This window comes from Lissotriton vulgaris, chromosome 2_1 (assembly GCF_964263255.1).
Source record: "Lissotriton vulgaris chromosome 2_1, aLisVul1.2, whole genome shotgun sequence".
In the NCBI taxonomy this organism is placed as follows: Eukaryota; Metazoa; Chordata; class Amphibia; order Caudata; family Salamandridae; genus Lissotriton; species Lissotriton vulgaris.
Window position 1 is genome coordinate 1,322,743,411 of NC_141687.1, and position 26,242 is coordinate 1,322,769,652.

Sequence of the window (26,242 nt, forward strand, 5' to 3'; positions counted from 1 at the left end):
CGTACCTGGTTTAATGGCGAGGACGGCCGACCCTGAATCTCGGGAACCAGGTTCGAGTCCGGGTGGAGGCTCAATCATCCGGTGATTCTGGGCAATTACTTAATCTCCCCGTGCCTTTAAAAATAACAAGGGGGTAAACAAGCTGTCAGCATACACGGCCGCCCTTGCCAAACACGACTGAAAAAACATAGTGCCTGCTGACTAATGAAGGAGAGAGTATAGCGCCGCAAGTAAACAATCCAGTCCTGATGGGCAGTCCCAAAAGGAGACAGGGAGGTAACAAGGAGGGACTAAGAAGCTCATTTTCAATCAGAAGCCAGCGTTTACCATGGACGATGACGCCAGCCAATGAAAAAGATGGGTTGGCCCCACTCCACTTCCAAAACATACCCTACTACAAATACGCCTCGCAGAGCAAGCAGCGCATGCGCGCTGCATTGCTAGGCGAGACCTAAAATGGGGCCTCCCTTCAGGCACAGGGTGAAATTTTATTAAGAACGTTTAAAGTGGGCAAACTCAATAACATGATTTATCAATCAACAGGTCATATAAACAAACACATGCATGTAATTGTTAGCTGACAAGACAAGCCAAAGGCAGTAATGTGTTGCTAATCTACACAACGTCCCTCAAAGATACTTCTTAACAAGTAATTCACTCACATGCCACCAGTCTCCTACCTGTTCAAAGCAGTCAACACCCCTTTCTACTTGTATATTACATATATTCACATATACACATACATACATAAAAACACATGCATACATACTTACATACATATATACACATACACTTATCTTCCCGTGGCTCCTTTCGCTGGCATGGTGCCCTCTCAGCTGTGCGTTACCCGGGGACCAGCCCGGCCGCCAAATATTTCCAAACACTTCCCAGAGGGAAAGAATAGGTCGCACTCTGGCTTCAGTTTTCCAATTTTTTGATGTTTTATTTTCCACAGGTTTCAAGTACTCCTGGAACAGACTGACGCGTTTCGGTCTCTACTGAGACCTTGTTCACGGTAAGGCCCCATTAGAAATCACATGTTTTAAACTTTTTACAGCTGCATCTTTTCCTGTGTCTCAATTACAGGGCATTATGGGATTTGAAGCGCAGGGTTTCAAATCACTAATACTCAAAATTAAATATAAGAAATTCAAATTAAATACAATAATAAAACGAAAACAAACCACATCCTCACACTAAAACCCTTTTTAGTGTTTATAGGTACAGACTAAATCTCTGTTAAATTAGATCTATATTACTATTTGTATATACATTTCTTATATTTATCTGTTTTATAAATGTTTTGGTTTAGTTTTTCATTATTCATGACTGTCTGAAGTGGACATAAAATTTGGCATCTCAACAATTCTCCAAATATTTTATACTACTCAAGTGGAGAGTAATTTCTTGTTTTTCCCCAAACCCCAACATTTTGTTAGAGTTCCTTACATACATTTTTGATGATGATACATCCCAACATAGCGGATGAGGTTGAAAACTAATGTGAATATGTACAAAAAAAAACAAATTTATATGAAAAGTGACAGTTAAAATTATAGTTTGTATCAATATAAAAGCGAGAGGCTCAAAATATGGTCATAAATTATGTTGCATTCTTTTAGCAATCACTTAACAAATGTGTGTAGAGTTCCTCACTCTGGTTTAGACCATACGGGATGAGAGACCGTAAGTTCAGAATGTGACAGGAATCTTTTTGTCTCAAATTTCTCTCCCTGTCACCACCTCTTTCCTGCTTCTTTACTGTGTCAATGCCATAGAAATGTAACAATTTCCAATTACTGTTGTGGTTTGTTAATTCTGTCCATATGTGTGGCTGCTCTTACATGTTCAAGTAAAGGGAGAATCGTACCCCTAGACAAATGTCAGTTGTTGCACTACTCACAAGGTTGTTGTTGTGCTTTATTGTCCCTTGAAAATACACAAGTCGATCCGTTGGTGCAGTATTAGTGACGGCGCCAGACTGGCACATCAGCAGGGGGGCATCCTCGCAACTTGGATTATATAGCGGCCTTCCCAGGTTGCGAGGATGCTCTCCTGCTGACACAGCACTGACAGATCAGCGGGTTAGTGGCCCCACTCATCTGGCTGGCCATACGCTGGACCTATTGTTCACCAACCATCCCAATCTGAACACTCCACCACCCCTCCCTCTTACTTGGTCAGACTATTTCCTTATCCCATTCAATATGGCTACTACCCCTCGCTCTGGCATTCCAGTTAAGGCCAGGGAGTTTGGCAGGAAGTGGTGCAAAATTACCTGTTCATCACTGGCCCCTGCACTTTCCCACAGTTTGTGGCAGTCAGAAGGGGATTTAGACTCCATAAACGCGATTGCCACCTATGCAACCGATAAATTCTTCCAGATTAAAACCCTCAGCTCCCTGGTTCTCCTCCGCTTTGCGTGCTGAGAGCCACTGTAAAAAAACTTGAGGGGAGCTGTAGGCAATCCTATGATCCTGAGGCAAAAGCCACTTACAGAACTGCCATTAAGAAATTCCACTAATTGAAACGTACCATAATGAAAGAGTATTACACTGAGGAAGTCAGCTCCGCTGATAATTCCTCAAAAACGCTGCTCAAAATAGTGAAAGAGTTTTCTAAACCATCTGCATTATCTAGCTCGACTCCCCCTAGCCAAGGACTCTGTGATCGTTTATCTAACTTTTTTCACCAAAAAATCATTTTGTCTACGTTTAACCAGTCCGTGGATACCCCAGTTCTTGACTCCAGGGTAACCAAGAAGGAGGCTTTCACTTCTTTTAATTCTATCTCTATTGATACCTTTTCTCAAAAAAGTTGGCATTTAAATCAGGCTCTCCTTTGGACCCTTGTCCGGCCCAATTATTCAGTGCACTCGTCTCTCTTATTACCTCTCCGCTGAACTTGCTTTGGAACACCTCCTTACTTACTGGTCATTTCCCCTAGTCTTGGTAACAGCCCATGTTGATCCCCATCCTAAAAAAACTGAAGCTGACCCATCGGTGTTTAGCAACTACATGCCCATTTCCCTTTTACCTAAATCAGTCAAAATCCTGGCGAAAGTAGTGCAAGAACAAATCTCTAACTACCTTGAGTCCACGCAACTTCTCCACGACTCGCAGTCCGGTTTTAGATCTGGCTATAGTACGGAGACTGCACTTCTGGAGGCGTCGGAGACTATTCGGGAATGCATGGACATAGGCAGGGCAGCGATGTTAGTACTCCTCGACCGATCTGCAGCATTCGATACGGTCTCTCATGCCATATTGATTGAAAGACTGTAAATTTAGGGCACCCCATTGGCTTGGATTAGGTCTTTTCTCAGCGATCGTACCCAACAGGTCTACTTTCAACCTTTTGTCTCGGAGAAAAAAACACTTAGTTGTGGTGTTCCCCAGGGCTCTGCCCTGAGCCCACTGTTTTTTTAATGTTTACGTATCACCACTAGCCATGGTGGCGGAATCCTGTGGGGTCAGAGTGATCTCCTACGCTGATGACACACAATTAGTTTTTTCATTTAGAGATTACTCGGATGTCAGTTTTTCAAACTTCAGACGCTGCCTCATCAACATCTTTACCTGGATGTCACTCAACACTCTTAAACAACCCCCCCGTGCTGGTGGTTTCTGCCAGGAATCTGGAATTCCTATTTCATAATGAATTATCTTGCAAGGCTCAAATAAATGAAGTCACATCTGCATGTTTTGGTAAACTCCGCATGATCCAGAAAATTCTCCCTTTCCTTCCTGTGGATGCTCGCCGAACCATAATTCAACACCCTTATAACATCACACCTGGATTACGCTAACAGCCTGTATGCCAGATCACCAGCCTATCTGGTCAAACGTCTGCAGATTGTGAAGAATGCGGCGGAAAGAATGATCTGCAACATCCCATATCGCCACTCAATCTCTCCTCACTTAAAAAAGCTACACTGGCTGCCTGTGACTAGCCGCATTCAGTTTAAATCTCTGGTCCTGGCAAATAGAGCAATGCAGGGTCAGGGGCAGGCCTATCTCAGAGTCAGACCGAAGCATGCTGAGTCCAACCGATCTCACAGATCAAATCATCTTTGCCTCTTACGTACTTCCTGATTCCACCATTCTAGAATGGGTGGCAGAGCGTTCGCAGTCATCACTGCCCGCTCCGGGAACAGCCTGCCACTGTCCCTCCCTATGACAGAATCGGAATGCTTATTTCTACGCAATTTAAAAACCTGGCTGTTTACCAACCCTTAGGGGCACAGAGACACTCAAAAGTGCTTACTGTTCTCAGCACCGGAACACCTCCATTGGGGGTAGCTGCGCGCTATATACGTTTCTAAATAAATAATGCACTATGCGGATACGCCCACAGGGCGGGACATATAAAGATCGCGAGTACCAGCCAGTTTGTTTGTTGCTACTTATCCGTGTGAGCCATTCCTGTGAAAAAGGGCGAGAGGACGCCCAAAACGAGTTGGATTAGAAGGCAGACTTGACTGAACAGTGTTCACAAAGTTAGTGTGTTTGTGCTGCATTGCCAATAAACTAAAACAAGACACGCAGACTTTGGCATCTTCAATCATGGGAGCTTTTCGTTTGGATCATATAGCGGCCTTCCCAGGTCACGAGGATGCCCCCCCCTGCTGATGTGCGGGTCTTGCACCATCACTAATACGGCACTGACGGATCGACATGTGTATTTGCAAGGGACAATAAAGCACATCAACAACCTTGTGAGTAATGCAACAACCGACTATTGAAGGAGACTCAGTGGTGACACCCATTAGGGGAATTATTATTGAAGACTCTTTTAACCATAATCCACTATGCGGATACGCCCACAGGGCGGGACATGTAAACATTGCGAGTGTGAGCCACTGTTTGTTGCTACTACTCCCTGTGAGCCATTCAGGTGAAAAAGGGCGCGAGGACGCCCGAAACGCGTTGGATTAGATGGCAGACTTGACTGAACAGTGTTCACGAAGTTGGTGTGTTTGTGCTGCCTTGCCAATAAAAGAAACAAGACGTTTTTAGATTTGCCTATTACGTTTGACCCAGAATATGGATTTGCATGAAACTTGGCAATCTACTTAATCTACGTTTCTGCATAGTCAGGGTCATGAAGAATCCAGACCAATTGGGTAAGTATAAAAAAAAAAGATATACTTTTATTTTATTTCTAGGACCAAGCAGGATTTGGCACAGGTTGGTAACATGTACTTGGAATACAGGATATCACAATGAAATTCAGTTATGATTGAATTTTGCAAAAAGCTAGTTTGGTATTGATTCAGAAAGTAGTTTGCATTGTACAAAAAATACTTTCAGAATACAGTATAATCACTTTGAGTACTGGGGGTAGTATACCTAGATACCACACCTAAGGATCTCACAATACAAGGTAAGTAAGACTTTCTATACTTTGCAGTTTAGTTATCCTTTCTCCATACAAACATTAGTCCAACACTTAGAACATTTTAGGAGCAAAATTGGGTAACATAAGTTCCTATGGGAGAAAAAGGGTCAGTGGTTTCTCAGCCACTTGTAGAGCATACGAGTGGGAGATTTGGAGGTTAGGACAAAGTTTCCCCAAGGTCTAGATGGGCACTCGAGTTTCACAACTAGCGGCACTGGGGTGGCCGGGTTTCGAGTGCAGTGGCCCAATCTTAGCCAATGGGGCCTTCGGTTAGGGACTGCTGATGAGCAGGCCACTCGGGCGTGGGAGCAAAGCTCCTGGGGTTAAGGTCAGCACTGCAGGGGCCAACTACCAGCAGAGGAGCTGCACCACCAGCGGCACTGAGGTGGCCGGGTGCAGGGTGCCAAGAAGACGTCGGGATCCTGTGCTTTTCAATGGAGACATTCGGTTTGGTGAAGTTGCTGCAGGCTCGGGTAGGGAGATTTCCTGAAGGCGACCGCCTGCTGGAGAGGTAAGTTGGGATCTTGCGGGATGCCTGGACACTGTTGGCTGGGCCACCCAAGGCTGTGGGGCGTCGGGTGCAGTGATGTCTTCTGCAGTCAGGTTTTCTTACCAGCTTCGGTCGCGGTCAGGGGGACCCATCAGGTTGAGGCTGCAGGCATTGTGTTGAAGCTTGAGGGAGGTCGGGGATCACCAGATCCCTGGTCAGGAACGCTGAGGAGACCTCCTCGTGGTGTTGGGCCACTCAAACTCAGGCCATGGACATAGGTGTAGAGTGGTGCATAACGGCTGAGTCGCTGGAATCCGGTTTCTGGTCTCAGAGGCTTTGTTGAGCAAATCCGATGCTCACGGGAGACAGAGTCTGTAAGGTGAATAAAGGGCAGATCCTCGGGGCTCTGGGGGGCTCCTGGCTACGCAGTTTTCTTTGCTGTAGGCAGATCTGAGTCGGGACAGGCCTGTAGGGCTGGGGCCAAATCAGTATGGGTCCTCTTATTCCTGGGTCAGCACAGCTCTTCGGTTCTTCTTTCTTCCTCGAATCTGAGGAGGTAGGGTTCAGGGCTGCCCCTAAATACTAGATTTAGGGGGAGTTTATGAGGTGGGGACCAATGGGTTCCTTCCGTGGGGTGGGTACACCCCCTAGTATGCCACCCTCCAGTGGGAAGGGGACAGGAAACTCTTTCTAATTGGCTCAGTTCCATCATCTTCAAGATTGAGGGGGCTGAGATGTGTGCTTCACCTCGCCTCCCCCAACTGAGGGGTGGGGTTGGCAAAACTGGGCACACCTCTCTTCCTAGCCAGGTTTTTCCGCCGATTCTCCCATCCAGAGTGGGGTTCAGAACCGATGGGAGCCAATTGCTGGAGATAGCAAAAGGCAGGGACAGCTTCGAAAGGCAGAAGGCATTTGAAGATTCCCCTTCGTGGACACAGCCCATCCTGGGGGAGGAGGCATGACACATCTGTCCAGGGTGAGCTTTGTTTCTGAACCCAGAGAGCGGAGGCTCTCAAACCAGGGGTCCAGAAACCTGTCTGGTGGTGGCAAATGGCGGGCAGCCATTCAGGAACCACACCAGGGCTGGTCGATTTTCAGGGGAATTCTCTAAGATGCCCTCTAAGTGCACTCTACATTGAATCCTCCACTGGCATCAGTGTGAGTTTACTGTGCTGAGAGGTTTGCTACCAAACTTGCCCGTTTTTATTAAAGCCATTATGGAGCTGTGGAATTCGTAATGACAACTCCCAGACCATATACTCTTTATGACTTTACTACACTTACACTGTGTAAGTATCTAACTTAGATACTTTAGGGGCACAGGGCTCATGCCACTGTGCACTCACCCGAGGGCTAGTGCACCCTGCTATAGGGGTGCCTTACCAAGGCCTCAGGCAGTGGGTTGTAGGCATGGCACACAGGGAGGAGTGCCATGTTGACTCTTCACTTTTCTCTGCACCATAACACGCAACCTGCACTGGCAGTGTGTGGGTGTTAAGGTACAGGGCACCTAAGGGTGGCACAATAGGTGCCGCAGCCCTTTGAGGCCTTCCTTGGTCACTGTACCCATGGTACCCTTTTCAAGGTGATTACCTGTGGCCAGGCATGTGGCAATTGTGGGTACAAAGATACAGCTTTGGGAAAGAGCACAGGCCCTGGGAACCTGGTTGGCACCGACCCAGGGTACTTCAAGTCAGGTTGCATCAGATGTTAGACAAAAAGTGGGATGTAACAATGCAAAATGTGGCACTATCCTACAATCCCATTTTTAATTTTTACAAAATGGGATTGGTTGGCTTAGGTTGGGCGCAGTGCCAAAGGCCAAATACAGCTGGAACGTGCTCTCAACCTTGCTGCGCAGGGTGAAGGCTTTGCACATTGGGGGTTGACCGTCCATGGAAGGTTGTGCTCAGAGCCAAGCCCATGCGCTGCAGGGGCTGGAAATGAAGTACAGCTTTAAAAAAAAGAATGAATAATGGCTCTCATTCAAACACGAAAAACCACTGACATCCACTAGTTATGGTTATTAATGCATACAGCAAAGACCATAACTCATGACGGCGCAAACAAAAAAAAGCTATTTGCCAACAGCACGGAGGCACAATAACAGTTAACAGGAGATCATGGCGAACACTGTGAATTATGGCGTGTTTTATGTGCATTCATAGGCAGAACTGGCCTCTAGTTGGTCCCTCAACAATGGTAATAAATGGCATAATATAGTCGGAGCACCTGCATATATGGTTTTTGCCATGGTATATTTTCATGTGTACTTGTTCTAGCAAAAGGTATTTTATCAAAAATAAGACAAAGGGGGACTACACATTTGTGCAGGATGGTGAAACCACACTGAAGATACCTCATCACTAGTAGGAGAGCTGTTCCCATGTGTAAGACAACTGCTGCATACAATCTGTGAGGCAAAAAAAAAAAGTGTTTTTCTCATCTCAATATTGCTATACTGTGGTAATATTTTTGAATTCGACCTTGGCACTGTAGTAATAAATGTGTGTGTATTAGTACCACGCAACAACTTAGTCCATAACATTGAATATCAACTGTTTTGGGGCACATTTATTGAGGCTGTCAAACCTCAAGATTTCTAACCTCTAGCTTTTCTCCGGGTAGCCTGGAGCAGGAATACAATACATCTCTAAGAATTTACCAGCTATGTCTAAAAGTTCTAAACTGGGTGCAAAATGCAGCGGGTGTGTAATGGAGAGCCCCATCCATTATTAGAAAAGCCCCCCCCCCTCCCTAAAAAGAAGCTCAAACGACTAAATTGCATGATAATAGTTAGAATGACCAAGAAAATCTAGTCTCTTCACAGACCATAACATTCCTGACCTCCCTTTGAAAGCACCTGTCAAGGGCTTTAATGTCAGAATCAAGAAACAGCGGAAAATGGAAGTATGCAACTTCTCAAAGGGCATTAAAGAGAGGCCATAAGGTAATAACAAGCACTAAACTGCAAAATGCTACACCACGGCTAGCTCAGCATTTGAGTCACTTTAGTTAGGTCACATTCATCATATAAAGTTCTTAAGTTTGCCAAGCCAGACTTTGTAATATGCTAGATAAGCTCTTTCTTGTGGGAAATCAGGATTTGCAGAATAAATGGAAACTTCTGTTACAAATACTTAAATCGATAACACCACTTTTCGTATGTAGCCATAATTCGAACAGGATACTATTTATAGTGAAAAGTAATGGCGATATTTTCACACATTAGTTAAAAATAGTCTTCCAATCTTAAGCCCTGCACCTTGTCCACTTTTTATTGCTACTGTCTAACCTAGTTGTGCACTGTACCCATTACTGGCCACACATTGCTTCAATAATTAAGGATTGTCATGTTTCAGATACTGACCTGCGTAGCTGTGCGTTTTCACTTCTGAGGGGCTGCACAGCTAGAGCTATGTCGGCATGTAAATTGGTGGTTCCAACTGCTGCAGGCAATAGGCATACACTCTCTTCCAATTCAGCTATCAACCGCTGGACTTCAGTGTCGTCTGCAAGGAGAGATCAGGTTGACCAAATCAATCCAATTAAAATCCCCATACAAAAACTCTTTTAACAGCACCCCCTGTGAATAGATAAGGTGAGTCTCCAGAAGTTTCACTGGTGGACCACCGGGGAGGGGAGGAGGGGGGGGGGCACCACAAGTGAACAAAGAACACACAAATCATTATGTTGCATCTCCAGAGGTGGTGCAAAACCTCAACATCGAGATCCTACAAAGACCATATGGGCATACATGTGGGCGCGAAAATTGTTCAGAGTTCTAAATGAAGTCTCGAATTTTAATCTAATGTGACTGAAGGCATTTTTGTTTACTACAGCAGCAAATATACATTGTAAAAGAGAAGAATGTGGAATGCCTATTTCTGAATCTTTAAGGTTGTAAAACAGCACAATCAAAAGATAATTTTTTTCAATCTAAAACAATCAAACCAAAACAATAAGAATGTGTCGGTTTGTGCCACATATAATTTTTACATTTTGATAGTGGAAACACTATTTACTTTATTACTTTATTTTTCTTTAGACCAGCCGTCCTTTATAACAATTACATTAAATTGTATAATATATTATCACCATAAAATCCATCAAATTAATCACATATACAGCAAAAACATATCCTAGTCTTTAAAACCATGTTTGAGACCCCCTTTAAAATTCCTCCCACTACCAAGGCCATAGGTGAGTAAATCAAACCCAACAAAAAATTGCTTCTTTTGATAGTAGGTGTTATTAATGACTAATTCCCCCAAAAATAAGTACTTAATGGTAGATAAACTTGACAGATAAACAATAAAAAAAATCCAAACAGTCTGCTACATTAAGTGTCTAAGAGCATACATTTACAAGCTTTACAAGGTTTCCAGTACAGCTGTTTCTTTGATCCTAGCCCCAGCCTAATTTTCAGCAAAAGACAGTTTGTTGAATCTCGCACAAATTTTAAGTAATCAAAAAGGACTTTAACTTGACCCGATTTAATTGTTGATGGTTTACCGTTTATATCATTGTGATCCTATCTACATGAGTACTCATGAGATACAGCCTTCCTTCTTAAATTACAAATGACCATGAAATCTTCTGGAGCTTTGTTGAGATTTCACATTTTCTTAATGAAGAATAAATTCATACTGGAAACATTACCTAGGCCCACTGTATCTGACTTAGTGTTCTATACAAAAGCCCAGGAAAAGAGCTTTACCTTGGTCTGATATCAATGCTTTTATTTCTCCCAGAAGATATTTTACTTTGTTTACTTTCTGTGCTGTTTTTTGAGGACTTGTTTTTTTAGTCTGCAAGGCAGTTTTCTCAAAACTTGTCTGACAGCTCGTATCTCTGACCGGAGCGACGTCAAGTCCATTCACATCCTCCTCCTCACTGGATGTGCCCTCACTCGGCTTCCCCGAGGATTCCTCATCCCTGGGAGGATCGGACTCCGCTGGTATGTGCATTACATATCTCCTGGGAACCCTTTGGCTTTCTGCATTGCGTTGCTGGAGCTGAGTTAGCTGAGCTTGAATGTGTAACAGCATTTCAGAGTCCCTCAGCGGCTGATGGTCGTCGTTTGCTTGTTTTGAAGACGTTTCATTTTGAATAGCTGGTTGAAGGTAGTTGGCCATGGAATGATTAGGTGGTCCAGTCACTGGTATGTATGATAGCACATCAGAAGCAGGAGAGATTTGCTGATGTGTAGTAATAGCGCCAGCAGCATTAGATCCAATGGGAAAGATGGATCCTCCCGAAGACTTGTTTTGATTACAGCAATTAATGGGAGCGCTCTGAGGAGAAAAACAAACATGACAACTAAAACAGCATATTAACCAGCTTCAGCTCATCATTTTATCATTCACATATAAGAAACCACTGTATTAGAGATAACAAATTGTGTTGGTAGATTAGGCCCTCAGCAGGCGTAATTCAGGCAAAAGGTAACCACTCTAAGAAATCACTAGAGAAAAGTTATTAACCTGAAACAATAGACCAAAAACAGTAGTATAAGCTCCAGATGTATATGCTGTGCAATCATTTCTAGATGGAGGAAAGTAACAACACTTACCAGCAGATTTAATTATTATCTATCTATGTGCAGTACCCAGTAGAGCTAGCCACGGGGCAGTTATAGTTAGGTCCGCTTTTCCACAGACAGAGCGCTTTTTGGTTTGCTGATAACTTTGGCGGTTTCATGAATCTTCACAAAATTCCCCCCCCCCCAAAAAAAGTCTTCTCCACTTCAGCTGTTTACTGCAAAATTTCGGGGTTATCAGTCATGGTGGATCCCAAAATGCAAAATCCCCATTCAATTTCCGTATACTTTTTAAAGAAGTACAACAGCAAAAAATACTGAATGCAATTGCATCATATTTGGCAGCAAACTAGACCTTGGTTCAGAAAGTATGCTTTATAGGTCTAAGCTCTAGACGACGCGCATGTGCTGTCTTGAACAGAGACATGCTGTAGCTACATCCGGGCTTGCAGTCCACCCATAATCTCAACACCTTCGCTTAATGCTTTGTCCTCCCCATTCGTGACGGGCATCCATACCTCATGCCTCTTCCAGTGTTTTGCCCTCGACAAGTGCACCGCCCAACTACCTTTCAGCTGACGCAGCGGGCATTGTAGAGAACCGTTTCTGAACTCTTTTTTTTACTTCTTTAAGAACACTTTCACAAGCGCTACCCCACGATGTCCGTATGGGTGTGCACCCAGTCTGTTGTTTTTTTGTCCCAGAACGCAATGCCCCCCCCCCTCATTGCCTAGATGCTTGTTGTAGCGAAGCTCATCACGTTTATTCGAGCTTCTTAAGTCATTATTGCGGCCCACGCCGTCATTTCTGTTGGTTCCCTTCATCACACTTTTTCGCCTTTCTCTGCCTCATTCTACCCCACTTGTGTTTTTCTCACTTTTGCTTTGGATCAAAGTCTCAACAAAAAATAAGTGTCAGCCCCTACAATAAGCACTGGTGGCTGCCCCATAACCACCAATTCAAATTAAGCACTGCAACTCGCGTCCCTGAAAGGCTCTTGTGGAAACTATTAAAAACTGGAAGTTTCCCTAAGGTACCAGCAGCAACAAATGCAATAAAGTTAATGTTTGCGTAAGTCCCTCATCATCATCAGGGCCTTGCTGTCAACTCACTAGCCAATTTCTCATTTTAATAAGGGAGTAAACACGCCTTGTACGCTTCATAACACGCACTCATTGTTCATTTAGTTTACATGTTCAATAACGAGATCTCTACTTTTTTTTTTAAATTCAAAAGATTTTTTATTAGGAGCTGCAAAGAGAATCATCAGTACAGGAATAGTCGGATCAGTACGAATAGTTACAGTCACATGAATAGGAATACAGAAAATTGTCACCAATGATGCAATTGAGTACATAAAACATAAAACAATGAGTCCATCACGTTACATAAAATACCCTTAAAATGTCCACATACATTCCGATAATAACTGGTGTCATGTAGAGCCTGACCTTGAAGGAGATAGGCACCACCCCACTATCGCAGAGGCTACATAAGCTGTACATTTTCGTAACCCAAACCTGTAGTACATGCGGGAGCTGGAGTCGTCACTCTGTGGTTAGGAATGTGCAAAAACATAGATTGGCTAACAATCAGAATGAAACATTGTGTGATGACACGCTCTAGGCCTCGTAGACGAGATTCAAGGAGGTTTGTATGTATCAAAATGAGTGTCCAGCGAGGACCAGATTTTCCTCGATGGGGGTCTCCACGGGGTGGAGGTCAAGGAGATATTGTCAGCACCTCTCAAGTACGATACCCAGTTCAACCAGTGAGGGAAGGAGGCTTTGTTCGTGCTTTTCCAGTTGTTAAGAATGATTTTAACCCCAGCCGTCAGCAGCAGGTCCAGTAGGGCTCTATCGTTTTCATTGAGAGTGACGGCTTTGGCAAAACCTAGTACAAGCGACGAGAATTCTCTTGGTAGAGTAATATGGAGGACTTCCTTCACGAAACCAAAGATCTTGTCCCAATACGAGATAACACAGGGGCATTTGAAGACTAGGTGCTCCAGATCTCCGCCCACCCCTGAGCAGTTCCAACACGTGTCATCGTCCTTGATTTTATGAAGAAACAACCTCCTGGGAGTCCAGAATGCTTTATGTAGAAGCCAGAACTTGGTTTGAGACAGTGTAGGGCATATTTTGTGGCGGGTGGTGGATTCCCACGTTCTGGCCCAAATCGTGTCCGAGTTCGGTTCGGAGGAGAATGAGTCCCAGTATTGTTGGATGGGTGCATTTAGGGAGGACGCTTGCGGACGCATTAATTTATACAAGCTAGAGACTTGGTGTCCTTGTTTGTTAAGGGAGGGGAATAAGTCTAGGAGTGAAGGAGTGGCATCTTTCAGATTAGTCTTAGCTATAGCTACTTTAATGTGTAGGAAGTTATAAAATTCAATATTATTGAGGTGGAACTTAACCTGAATTTCTTTAAAGGTTAGGGGTAGCGCGTTTCCGACGAGTTGGTGGGGGAATATGATGCCCTTGTCTATCCAGGATTGGTAATTGAGAGGTTTCCCTTTGTATGTGATGGTTGTGTTGTGCCATAACGACTCCCACTGTGAATTTCGGAATTGATGTGGTAAATATTTACTGACTTTTAAGAGAGCCATTTTCGTGTTTTTGAAGATTAGACCTGGACCTAGGGTGGGGCTGGGTTTGACAGTGAGTAGGGCGCTTGGGCTGAGCCCCTTCAGAATCGCTTTTTCTACAGACAGCCAAACTGGGCTATAGTCCGGTTGGGAGGATATCCAGTAAGACCCCTGTTTTGCTAAGAATGCTATTTGGTATGTTTTAAAGTCCGCCAGATTAACTCCTCCCAGTTTCTTATCCAATCGAAGTTTTTTTAAGCTAATTCTCGCTTTTTTGCCCTGCCATAGAAAAGCCGAGATGTGTTTATCTACTTTAGCATGGAATTCTTTGGAGAGGACGAGTGGGAGCATCGTGACAAGGTAGTTAACCAAGGGTGATATCATCATTTTTATAGTTTCGATACGGCCCCACCAAGTGATGAAACGGGGTGACCAGCCGTCCAGCAGATTTTTGATTTTGGTCAGGAGTTTGTTTTCGTTATGTTTAAGGGTACTCAATAACTCATCCGTGAATTCGATTCCCAGATATTTAATCACTCCTGTTTGCCAAAGCAGGCCGGAGTCGCCCAACACCTCTTTCAAAGTGTGGACATTTAGAGGTTTTACTTCGGACTTATCCCTATTTAATTTGTATCCGGAGAGGGAAGAGTATCTGTCTATCGAGGTCATTAGGGCAGCAATGGAGGTAGTAGGGTTTTCGGTCGCAATCAAGATATCGTCTGCATATGCAGCTAACTTGACTCGCGTGTCCCCAAAGGAGATACCCGCGATGTCTCTATTAGATTTGATGTCTGTAATGAGGGGCTCAAGGGCCAAGAGAAAGAGTGCTGGTGAGAGAGGGCAGCCCTGTCTTGTACCCTGGTAGAGACGGAACGGTTCCGAGAGGGTGCCGTTTATAGCAATCCTGGCCGAAGGCGCCGAATAGAGGGCCATCACCATCCTGGTATAGGTATCGCCCAGGTTGAAGGCGTACATACACTGGCGCAGAAAGGACCATGAAACCTTATCAAATGCCTTTTCCGCGTCCAAGGTTATTGCTACCATTGGCGCGGAGGAGGATTTTGCCTTTTCTAGGATGTGGCATAGTAGTCTAGTGTTGTCGTTGGACGTCCTGTTCTTTAGGAAGCCAACCTGCGAGGGGCTAATTACTTTGTGGAGGATGGAGTTTAGTCTGCTCGCCAAGATTTTAGCATAAATCTTGCAGTCCAGATTTATCAATGATATGGGACGGTAATTTTTAGTGAGTAGTGGGTCCTTCCCCCCTTTTGGCAGTACTATTATTGTGGCTTCGCTCATTGAAGGAGAAACACCGCCATTGATTGCAGTGGAGTTAAAGAGTTTTAGGAGTGTGGGGCTAATTTGGTCCCCAAAGGCCTTAAAGAAGGGTGCGGTGAAGCCGTCTGGGCCGGGGGCTTTATTGTTCTTCAGTGAGTTAATCGCTGTTCTGATTTCCGAACCAGAGATTGGGGAGGCCAGATGGGATTTGTCAGATTCCGAAATTTTCGGGAGGTTGAGTGAAGAGAGGTAATTTGCGCAGGCAGTTTCATCTAGTACCTTGTCATTTTTGTAAAGGTCTTCATAGAATTTTTTTAAAGTGTTAAGGATGATAGATTGTTTGGTGTGTGTGACGTTGCCTGAGTCTTTAATGGACGATATGGTAGTCAGTTTCTGTTTGTGTTTGAGATAGGAGGCCAACAGTTTCCCTGCTTTGTTGCCCTCGCACAGTTTCAGGGCCTTGAATCGGTTAACCCATACCCCCGCCCGTTTGCTGGTGATGGTGTTATATTCATATTTTTTCTTGGTCAAAGTATCAAAGACGGTAGAGTCAAGCGGGTTGGCTTTGTGTTGGGTTTCGAGTGAGGTAATCTGCTGCTCTAGATCTACTAGCTCTTTGTTAAGTGTCTTGTTTACTCTTGCCCTAATTGTGATGATGGTCCCGCGGATTGTGGCCTTCAGAGCATCCCACAGGGTGGTAGGTGTAGTGTCGGGGGTGTCATTTAAAGAAAGATAATCCTCTACGGCCTCCGATATTAATAGTTTGTTTGCGGGATCTGTAAGTGTCTCGTCATTGAATCGCCATCTCCTAGGTGGTAAGATCGATCTGGAACCAGCCAGTTTGGTTCTGATACATGCGTGATCAGAGACTAGTTTGGGGGCTATCTCTGTCTCCTCTATAAGGTGAGTGAAGGGGCTTGAAACTAATATGAAGTCGATACGTGAATAGGAGTTGTGAGGTGCAGAATAAAACGTGTAATCTCTACCGTCTGGATTTTGTAGGCGCCACGAGTCTTTCAGGTGATATCTGTCACATATGCGAAGGAGGGCGTCATGTGAGCGGGAATGGTGGAAGGCACATTTGGATTGCCTATCGAGGATCGGGTCTAGGGGGAGATTAAAGTCACCTCCCACTATCAACAGATCATCCGTAGGGATAGGTTCTAGGGACTGTGAGACCGATTCCCAGAAGTCTGGGTCGTCTGCGTTTGGGCCGTATATATTTAGAACATGAATAGGGTCATCTTCCCTGAGAAGATTAGTAATGGACAGCCGGCCTACTTCGTCGTGTGAGTGTGAGATTAGAATAAGGTTTGCTTTTTTCGCTAGGATGGTAATAACCCCTCCTTTTTTGTGGGAAGCTGGTGAGGACAGGATGTGTGATGCCCAATGAATATTAAGGAAACGTAGGTCTTCCTTGGACAATTTGGATTCTTGCAGCAAAATAATGTCGCCCTTTGACTTGGTGATATAATCAAGAATTTTCCTCCTTTTTATTGGGTGGTTTAGGCCCTTAACATTGAGAGAGACTATTGTGAGGTCGTCGGCCAACGAGTTTGTCTTAGCCATTGGGGATGAGGAACATCGTTGAGGTAGTGCGCTGTGACCTAAGGCAGGCAGTGGATAAAACCCCTGGCTGCTCAACATGTGGGACAATATGTGGACTCATAGTGAACTGTAAAAAAATACAAATGACATTTGTGACATAGGTAACCTTAAGGACAAAACAGCATAGAACGTACAGAAAGGACGTAAGGGCACTTTGGACCCTTTCAGCTCCATTTTTTCCCCTTCCTACCCCCCCCCTCCCCTCCCCTACTCCCCACCCCCACCCTCTGTCCCTCCCCCCCCCCCCCTCCCCCCCAAAACGTACGTCGGGAGTGCGACGGCAGACCCGTGCAAGGCGGAGTAAGGGATACATAGAAGATAACTAGAAGCTTCCAGTCATAAAGTAAAACACTGTTGGGATAAAGCTTGAAAATGTACATCAGACAACTAGTGCAACTTACTCTTGAGCATGGGCGGAGTGAATAACTTTATAAATCCATTAATCTATACTCTAGAAATACAAACATTGTAACTGCCCTGTGATGGTGAGCACATAGAAACATTTTCTGATCTATAAGGAACAATATTGTTACATCAACGGAGCCTATAATATGACGGAGTAACGTACGTGAGGAGAACACGTAATAACAATAATGCATGGGGCACAAAGCCTACTCACATTACAGATGAGGATACCTGTTTAGACATGTGGAGACCTGTAGCCGCAAGTTAATGACTAGCAACATTAAAGCATGACAAATCCATTAACTCTATAGTCTAGAAATCCAAAACATTGAAACAGTCCTGTGTTGGTGAGCACATAGGAGCATTTTCTGAGCAATAAAGAGCAATATTCTTACATCAAAGAAACCTCCTTCTATGTGGGCACAAGCCAACTTGCAAAAAAACGTAGCCTATAAAACGATGATGCAACGAACGTGACTAGAACCCATAATAATAATAATGATGCATGGGGCCCAAGGCCTACTCACATTACAGATGAGGATACCTGTGGAGACATGTGGAGACCTGAAACTGCGAGATAATGATTAGCACCAATAAAGCACGACAATACATATGACATCAAGTTTTCCTCTTGTTCGAGAGGCCTAACGCTAGGTCCATTTCTTGTTCCTGCCGATCTTCCAGAAGAGCTGCAAGGGCTTTGGGGTCTGTGAAGTATCTCGGATGGCCGTTGACGATGATCCTGAATTTCGCTGGTCCAGCAAAAGAAAAAGGAATGCTTTTGGATCTTAGCCTGTCTCTGAGCTCCAGGAACCCTTTGCGGATTGATACTGTGTCTCTAGAGTAGTCTTGTGTGAAGATGATTTTATGGCCTTCCCATGTGATGGCGTGGCTTCTTCTCGCGAATTGGAGGATCATCTCTACGTGTTGAAATCTAAGTGGTTTGCAGATCAGCGGTCTAGGGCCATTGGAGTTCTTTGCAGTGAAGGTGGGGATCCTGTGTGCCCTATCCAGTTCAAAGCCGTGTGGGAAGGACAATTTGGTTATCATGGGAATCCATGATTCGAGGAAAGCCACGCAGGAATCCGCATCTTTTTCGGAATTCTCCGGCACACCAAAGATCTTGATGTTGCCTCTTCTATTCCTGTCCTCCAATTCTGCATTGTGGCGCTTCATCTCTTCCGTGATCTTTTCTAGATTTTTGATTTTGACGACTGATTGTCTCGATATGTCCTCCAAGTCGCTTATTCGTTGCTCAGCTGCGCCCAAGCCAATATTAATCACATTTATATCCGCTCTGATTGCAGTGAGCTCCAGTTGCATCGAGTCGGTGTTGGATTTGGTAGATTTGGAAAGTTCATGTAGATCTGCCATCTTCTTTAGGATCATTTCTATATTGGCTGCCATGTCGGTCTTACTTTTGATGGGTGAGTCCAACAGACTTCCAGGTTTTACTTTTTTTGGGTTATTCCTGTCCTCTATATTTGCCATTGTTGCCTGGTTTGAGATCGCCCTCGTTGGAAGCCTGCTCGAACTTAATCGCTGTAGAAAGGCACTACTTATTGACGAGGCCGGGCTCATACGTGCTGAGAGATGGCAGTGGAATCACCGATGCTGATCCCTGATCACATTAGTGAGGAGCCAGCCAGACCATATATACTGTAGGGAGACGCTGCTGGCTGTCGTAACAGGCACCCACGCAAAAGGAGGCCGTATGACCCTGGGTAATGGCTGCTCTTGTATAACGTGGAAGTAGAACTCCACCTAGGATGTTAGCGCTGCCTGTGGCTATGTGGTCGGACAGGAACCCCACGTGGTTTTTAAAGATGTGGGCTCAGGCCCCGGCCCCCAATGAGAGAAGTGGCGAAGCAGGTAGGGTTGCACATACCTTCATTTGGCAGTAGATTAGGTCAACAGATGGCTGAAGAAGGTCACAGATTGGCTTGTGGAGGGCTTTTGAAGCACAACGAGGGTCTGTAAGCGTCTGTAAGCTCGCTCTTTATGAGGATCAGCGCCACCGACAATTAGCACCTCAGCACACATGGGCTTAAACATATAGGCACAGGTACAGGCATAGGAGCTCACCGCAGGTCGGTGTGTCTTCTCTCGTGAAGGTCGCTGGTGGCGCCGCCGCCATTTTAGGGTCAGGCGCGTGGGGCGAAAAGACTCGATCACCGCCGATCACTCGCTCACCCCCTTCCGACATACAACTGCTGGCTGGGGTCTAACCTGGGCTGTGTGACCTGTAATGCCGGCGGGAGGTCGTAGAATACAGTGAGAGCCCCTTCGGCACACTCGAAGGTCAGGCGCCGTAGTTGAGACAGGGCGCCGCCATTTTGGGCAGAGTCCGGGCGAGGGACGCGTGGTCGACCAAAAGGCCCGCAAAGTCACTAAAAAGTGAGCATGGCCCGAAATCAGGGCATTGAGGTGTGCTGCTAGGGTCCAGTCACCGGATCCTGGGTTTTGGCTTGGTTTTCGCCGCTGGAAGCGATGTAGGCACCGAGCTCGCTCTCCCTTCTCCGCAGAGCACTCGGTTCAGGCGGCCATTCCTCCTGCCGTCCAAGCCACGCCCGGGCCGAGATCTCTACTTTTAAAATAGTAGTCCGAATAGCCATTTGCGTAATAATGCTAGAAGCAAAGGCAAGGCAACTCGATTTTTTATGGCTTCTCTCAAGTGGCCCTGCCTAAGCTCAGCCACGGTAGCTCTAAAAACAAGTGCTAAGACGGGTTAGCCATTATTGCCTTCCCCTCAGGGTGAAACAAAAAATTCTTAACTCTGCAGCAATACCACCCTTCACTGCCTTTAGCCTCATCATTCCAGAACTTTATTTTTTTTTAGTTTCATATAGCGCAAACTTTCTATAAGCAACAGTTACATTACACAAGAACATGTTAATTTTCTGAATCACAGGATTTTGAGTCGGCCAGAGGCTCGAGCAAGCTTCCCTAGCTCAAAAGTCAGCAGCTCCATCCGTTAAGCCATAATCTCTCCCACAAGAATGGAGGCCTTTTTCAATATTATATACAACAAAGCCATAGTTGTTTCTTATTTGTCTTATGCACCAAACAACCATTGACAAAGCCAATAGTCCGGACTTGCTGTAGGTGTAATCTTTCTTGTTGTATTAGATATCTGGGTGCAATGACAGAAGCAGCAAAATACCAGACAGGCAGCATACTATGCCAAGGTCAGATTTTCAGTTAAAGTGTTTTAAGCCACGCCCTTAAGTGCATTGGCCACACCCCTCTGAGACCCAACCCCAGATTTGTCATCCCACTTAAAGCCCTAGCTTCTTCTAAACGTACATCAATAGCTCCCTGCCACAGCACCCTCTTGTGTTGCTGTTTACAGATGTTTCTAAATCCACACACCACACTCACTGTTCATTTAGTTTACACATTCAATAACAACATCGTCTGCGCTGCACTGCGCCTGTTCCCGAAAGTCGAGTTTTCCATTTCTTTTACAGGTATACACCTACTTGTTTCCAAAAGATTGCACATTGCATATTTGGAGTTAGTTTCCTCAGGTAAAAAGCAGACAAGGTCGCCGATTTATAGGCAGACAAACAATGGGTGGTGTGTTCTTGTTTTCATAGTGTGCACTTGGTAGCAATCTCAGGCTCCTAAAAGTAAAACTGAGCCTCCAACCAGAGGCATTTTAACATATGCTCTTGTTATTATCATCCCCTCCTCCCGCTTGTTTTCACGTTCCACATGTACAGCACTTGCGTTGTCTATGGTTATGTGTGTGTACCACCCTGTGCTGCATGTCATAGCTGCTACTCTGGCCTCATCGGTAATTCCTCATTGAAAGCTTCTACACAGTGCTGCGGCTGCTTCTCCGATTCAAGTGGTAATTACTCATTCTTAGTCCTTTAGGCAGTGCTGCTAGCTGCTTTTGTGGTCCAGTCAGAAACTCCACCATTCTAAATCCTATAGACAGTCCTGCAGCTGTGCCTCTGGTCACAATAGTAATTCCTCATTCTCTATCATCTAGACTGCTGCTAGCTGCTTTTCTGGTCTCATCCGTAATTCCTCATTCTAAGTCATTTAGGCAATGCTGCAGCTGCATCTTTGGCCCCTCAGTAATTCCTCATTCAAAGTCCTATAGACAGCGCTGCTAGCTGCTTCTGCAGTCCCTTCGGTAATTCCTCATTCTAAGTCCTCTACACAGAGCTGCTACCTGCTTCTCTGGCTCATTGGTAATTCTACTTAAACAAAAAAACTACTATTTAGGGAGGGATGTATGAGTGGGGCCTCCCTTTCTGAACCTATTTTGTTCCCAAGGGACCCCATCCTGCAGGTCAACCTTTTAAAAATGGGTCCAGGAGACCCTCATCTCCTAAGGGCCAAACAATAGATGGGGAGGAGCATGATTCCCCCCCTCCTTGAGCCATACAAGGCCCTAAGGTAACTGTAACCCGTGCTCTAGCAATGCAACGCTAAGGGGTTCATAACGATGGCGGAGAGACCGCCACAGCTGGGTTGGCGGTCCCTCGCCATCTGGTTCCCATTTCCCCTGCCACATTAAGATGGGCAGGGGGAATCATGCCACAAGAGTGGGGGCGCAAAGAGAGCACGCAAAGCTTCAGCCGCAGGAGCGGATAATGATGGAGATATGGGGCGGTGCCTCGAAGGCACCGCCTGCCCGATCACAATGCTGGCGTCAGCCAGCCTTTCTATGGTGGTGGAAACGCCATGCAAAGGCTGGCATAGGCTGGGTTCGGGGTGCTCATTACGGGCCCCCTTTGTGGTGGGTGGCAGTTGTGCACTGGGGGGTACACATGGTACCCCCCTACATTTCCATGCACAACATGGCAGGTACCGCGCAGCGGGTGCTTCAGCCAGCAGCACCAGCCGCAATGTTAAATTGCCAGATGCGACCGCCGCCATCATAATTAGGGGTGCGGGACCGCCGCATTACAGGCGGGCGGTCCAGATCCTGCTACGATGGCGAGCAGACTCAAGTCCGCCCACCATCGTAATCAGCCCCTAATTTCCCCAAATATCACGCCACACTGGACATGATTGAGAACATTACAACAAAATTTGAACTAATATCATTGATGACCACACTGTGCATAGCAGGGGTGTGAGTTAAAGTTACCTAGAGCACGAGTTATAGGAACCGATGTACAAAGCCATTTGGCATTTCTTAACGGGCCGAGTCGCTATTTCGGCCTATTAAGAAATGCGAAATGGCCTTTTCAGATGTACAAAGGGTCAAAACGATCGTAATTTACAATTTCTACACGGTATAAATTGCAAATTGCGACTGAGGAATCACAAATTGGGATTATCTATTTGCGATTACTCGAGCACATGTACAAAGCACTTCCTAAAAGCTAATTGGGCATTTAGGAGAAGCAATTACCATCGACTTCAAGTCGATGGTAACTATGTGCAAAATAAAAAAAAATGCATTAAAAATTCATTATTTGTATTGTGACATGAAACGCACATATGCCTCTAGGGTATATGTGCACTTACATGAGAACTAGGAAATTCGGGGTGCCTCCAGGGGGGCCTTAAACTTAGAGGCAACCTTGACTTTACATTTCTTAAACTGTGATTTCCTATTTAGACATGGCAATTTAGGAAATGCAAACTATTTCCTATTTTGCCCATAGGCGGGAATGCAATTGCATTTCCTATTTGCGATTCCTAAATTTTAGGAATTATGATGAGGGAATCGCAAATATTGTACATATCCTTTTGCATTTCTTAAATAGCGATTTCTACAGAGTTGCTATTTAAGAAATGCAAACAGGAACCATAGTACATCTGGCCCATAGTAACTAAAAATAACTATAACTAGTGAATTCCATGGATTTTATTAAGTTAAAAACTTTACGTTGTCACTAACCTAAACTACAATGTCACTTTAACATTTAGTTTTTTTCAGTGAATATATATATATATATATATATATATATATATATATATATATATATATATATATATATATATATATATATATAACCTACTGGCAGTCGCCAGTAAGTTGTTATAGTTAGAAACTTGTTTCTATTCAAAAAGCTATTTTTCTTTTGCCAATATCTTTGGTTGGCACCGGTTGACGAATCGTCGCGAAAATGTCAAAACTAATGGGGCGCTGTGGTCAGCCCGGGCCTTGAAAGTTTCGGGGAATGCTTGGCGTCTGCTGTGCTTATTTGCCCATGATGAAGTGCGAGGGAAGCACGAAACGCGTTGGGCGACTGATACAAGTGTGCAGTGACTCTACTTTTGCAAGCCTCAAGCTGTGACCATTAAAATGCTGATACTTACCTCCTGTGTGTGGCTTTCCTGATTAAAGACAACTCTTCGTTGGATATTTTCACGGCCCGTCTTGCTGTGAGGAAAGCTCTGCCGCGCCAGCGGACCACTGCTGACGTCAACCGACGATCAGCAGTTTTGGGCAGGAGGTGCAAGGTGATAGCTTTTATAAATTGTAGACTTTCAAGGTGCGGGACACTTCCACTAACCCACTGGGGTTTTTATGACAATTACTTTTGCAGCGTTCAAGCAACTCACTGGAGAAATATCGACCGGTACTTCATAGTCCAGAAGGCAGTTCACTGCCAACGCCCACGGAGGCGGGGCTGTAAGAGATCAAAAGTGCGGGGAATGCTTGGCGTCTACTGTGCTTATTTGCCCATGATGAAGTGCGAGGGAAGCACAAAACGCGTTGGGCGACTGATACAAGTGTGCAGTGACTCTACTTTTGCAAGCCTCAAGCTGTGACCATTAAAATGCTGATACTTACCTCCTGTGTGTGGCTTTCCTGATTAAAGACAACTCTTCGAACTCTTCATTGGATATATATATATATATATATATATATATATATATATATATTACCTACTGGCGGTCGCCAGTAGGTATATATAGTTAGGATTTTTTCTCTATGGGATTTTTGAAAATTCTATGTCTAATAACTTTGGCGTTTGTGGACGGAATTGGCTGAAATTTTCAGGAAAATGGAACATTTTGTTTCTGAGCAGCCCCTGACAATTTGGGGGGGTTTCATCAAGGGGGGGCCGAGAAAAAAGGGGGGTCCCAAAACGCATTTTTCCCATGTTAATTTCCATAGGGCGGTTGGCCTCACTTTTAGCTCGAACGGCTGAATGGATTTGCACGAAACTTGGCAAAATTGTAGGGACTGTTAGCCTGATGTGCCTTTGCTAGGTCTCAATATATGTGCTCCAGTGGATTTTGAGTAATTTAGGTTCAAAAAAATATATATATCTGGGCGGAGCCTAACCACACATCTGATCTGATTGGCTGTCAGCACTTCATCCAAGAAGTGTTGGCAGCCATCTTGGGACCAATATACATGATAGCACCTCATTAAAAAGCATTGTAGTTAATAGAGGGTTTTAGGACTTTAGTTACATTATAAATCATTTGTTGATGGTACCATACTCGTTTTAGGAATTGTGGTGGGTTCTAAGGTGATTTTACCATGTGAAAAAACCTTCTGCTGTGATATCATGAATATTGTTTGAAAGAAAACTAATATCTCATGATTTTCCCACAGTGGTTTGGAAGGGGATCTATAAGCTAAACTGAAAGCATATTTTCTGTAAATTCATATTATCTTTCTCAGTCATGTGAAAATGAAGTCTGACATTCTCAGTAAAACATGTACATCCAACAAGGACAGAGACTGTCAGTTGATTCCTTTGTGTTCTACTGCAGCCTCCTAGAGTGTTCTAAAGAACAACTAGAGCGCTAACAGTCCTACTTATTACAAAGGTATGGCACACCTGAAGCCATCTTGATTGGAATAAAGTGGTAACTCTTAAAACATTTAATTTAAAAAGAAACAACATGAGGGGGTATATTTTGCCATAGAAAGTATGATTAGTGCTGCAGAATGAAAAATTAGGGCACATTTTGAGTGACTTCTCAAATCCTTTTCTATTTCATTAAAACATTCTGACATGCAGTCTCCCAAAATGGCCACCAGAGACAAAAGAGCCCAAATGTAGCCCAAATATCACCCAGATGTAGCCCAAGTATAGCCCAATGACAGAATGTCCCAGAGTGTTCTAAAGAACAACTAGAGCGCTAACAGTCCTACTTATTACAAAGGTATGGCACACCTGAAGCCATCTTGATTGGAATAAAGTGGTAACTCTTAAAACATTTAATTTAAAAAAAAACAACATGAGGGGGTATATTTTGCCATAGAAAGTATGATTAGTGCTGCAGAATGAAAAATTAGGGCACATTTTGAGTGACTTCTCAAATCCTTTTCTATTTCATTAAAACATTCTGACATGCAGTCTCCCAAAATGGCCACCAGAGACAAAAGAGCCCAAATGTAGCCCAAATATCACCCAGATGTAGCCCAAGTATAGCCCAATGACAGAATGTCCCAGAGTGTTCTAAAGAACAACTAGAGCGCTAACAGTCCTACTTATTACAAAGGTATGGCACACCTGAAGCCATCTTGATTGGAATAAAGTGGTAACTCTTAAAACATTTAATTTAAAAAGGAACAAAATGAGGGGGTATATTTTGCCATATGAATTATGATTAGTGCTGCAGAAAGAAAAATTAGGGCACATTTTGAGTGACTTCTCAAACCCTCTTCAATTTCATTAAAAAATTCTGACATAGTCTCGCAAGATGGCCACCAGAGACAAAAGAGCCTAAATGTAGCCCAAATATCACCCAGATGTACCCCAAGTATAGCCCAATGACAGAATGTCCCAGAGTGTTCTAAAGAACAACTAGAGCGCTAACAGTCTTACTTATGACAAAAGTATGGCACACCAGAAGCCATCTTGATTGGAATGAAGTGGTAAGTCTGAAAACACTCAATTTAAAAAGGAACAACATGAGGGGGTTAATTTTGCCATAGAAAGTATGATTAGTGCTTCAGAAAGAAAAATTAGGGATCATTTTGAGTGACTTCTCAAAT

The 26,242-nt window shown here is 44.4% G+C and overlaps 1 protein-coding gene across 2 annotated transcripts in view; it reads right to left on the bottom strand.

Annotated features, from left to right (window-relative positions):
* Nucleotides 1-26,242, bottom strand: part of CCDC14 (coiled-coil domain containing 14) — a 221,436-nt gene that overhangs the window by 119,017 nt on the left and 76,177 nt on the right. For both annotated transcript variants that reach the window (XM_086957082.1, XM_086957083.1), the window contains exons 8-9: nucleotides 10,611-11,187; nucleotides 9,261-9,402 (exon numbers count right to left, since the gene is read on the bottom strand). In XM_086957082.1, coding sequence (XP_086813208.1) covers nucleotides 9,261-9,402; nucleotides 10,611-11,187 — 719 coding nt within the window. The remainder of the gene's footprint in view (nucleotides 1-9,260; nucleotides 9,403-10,610; nucleotides 11,188-26,242) is intronic.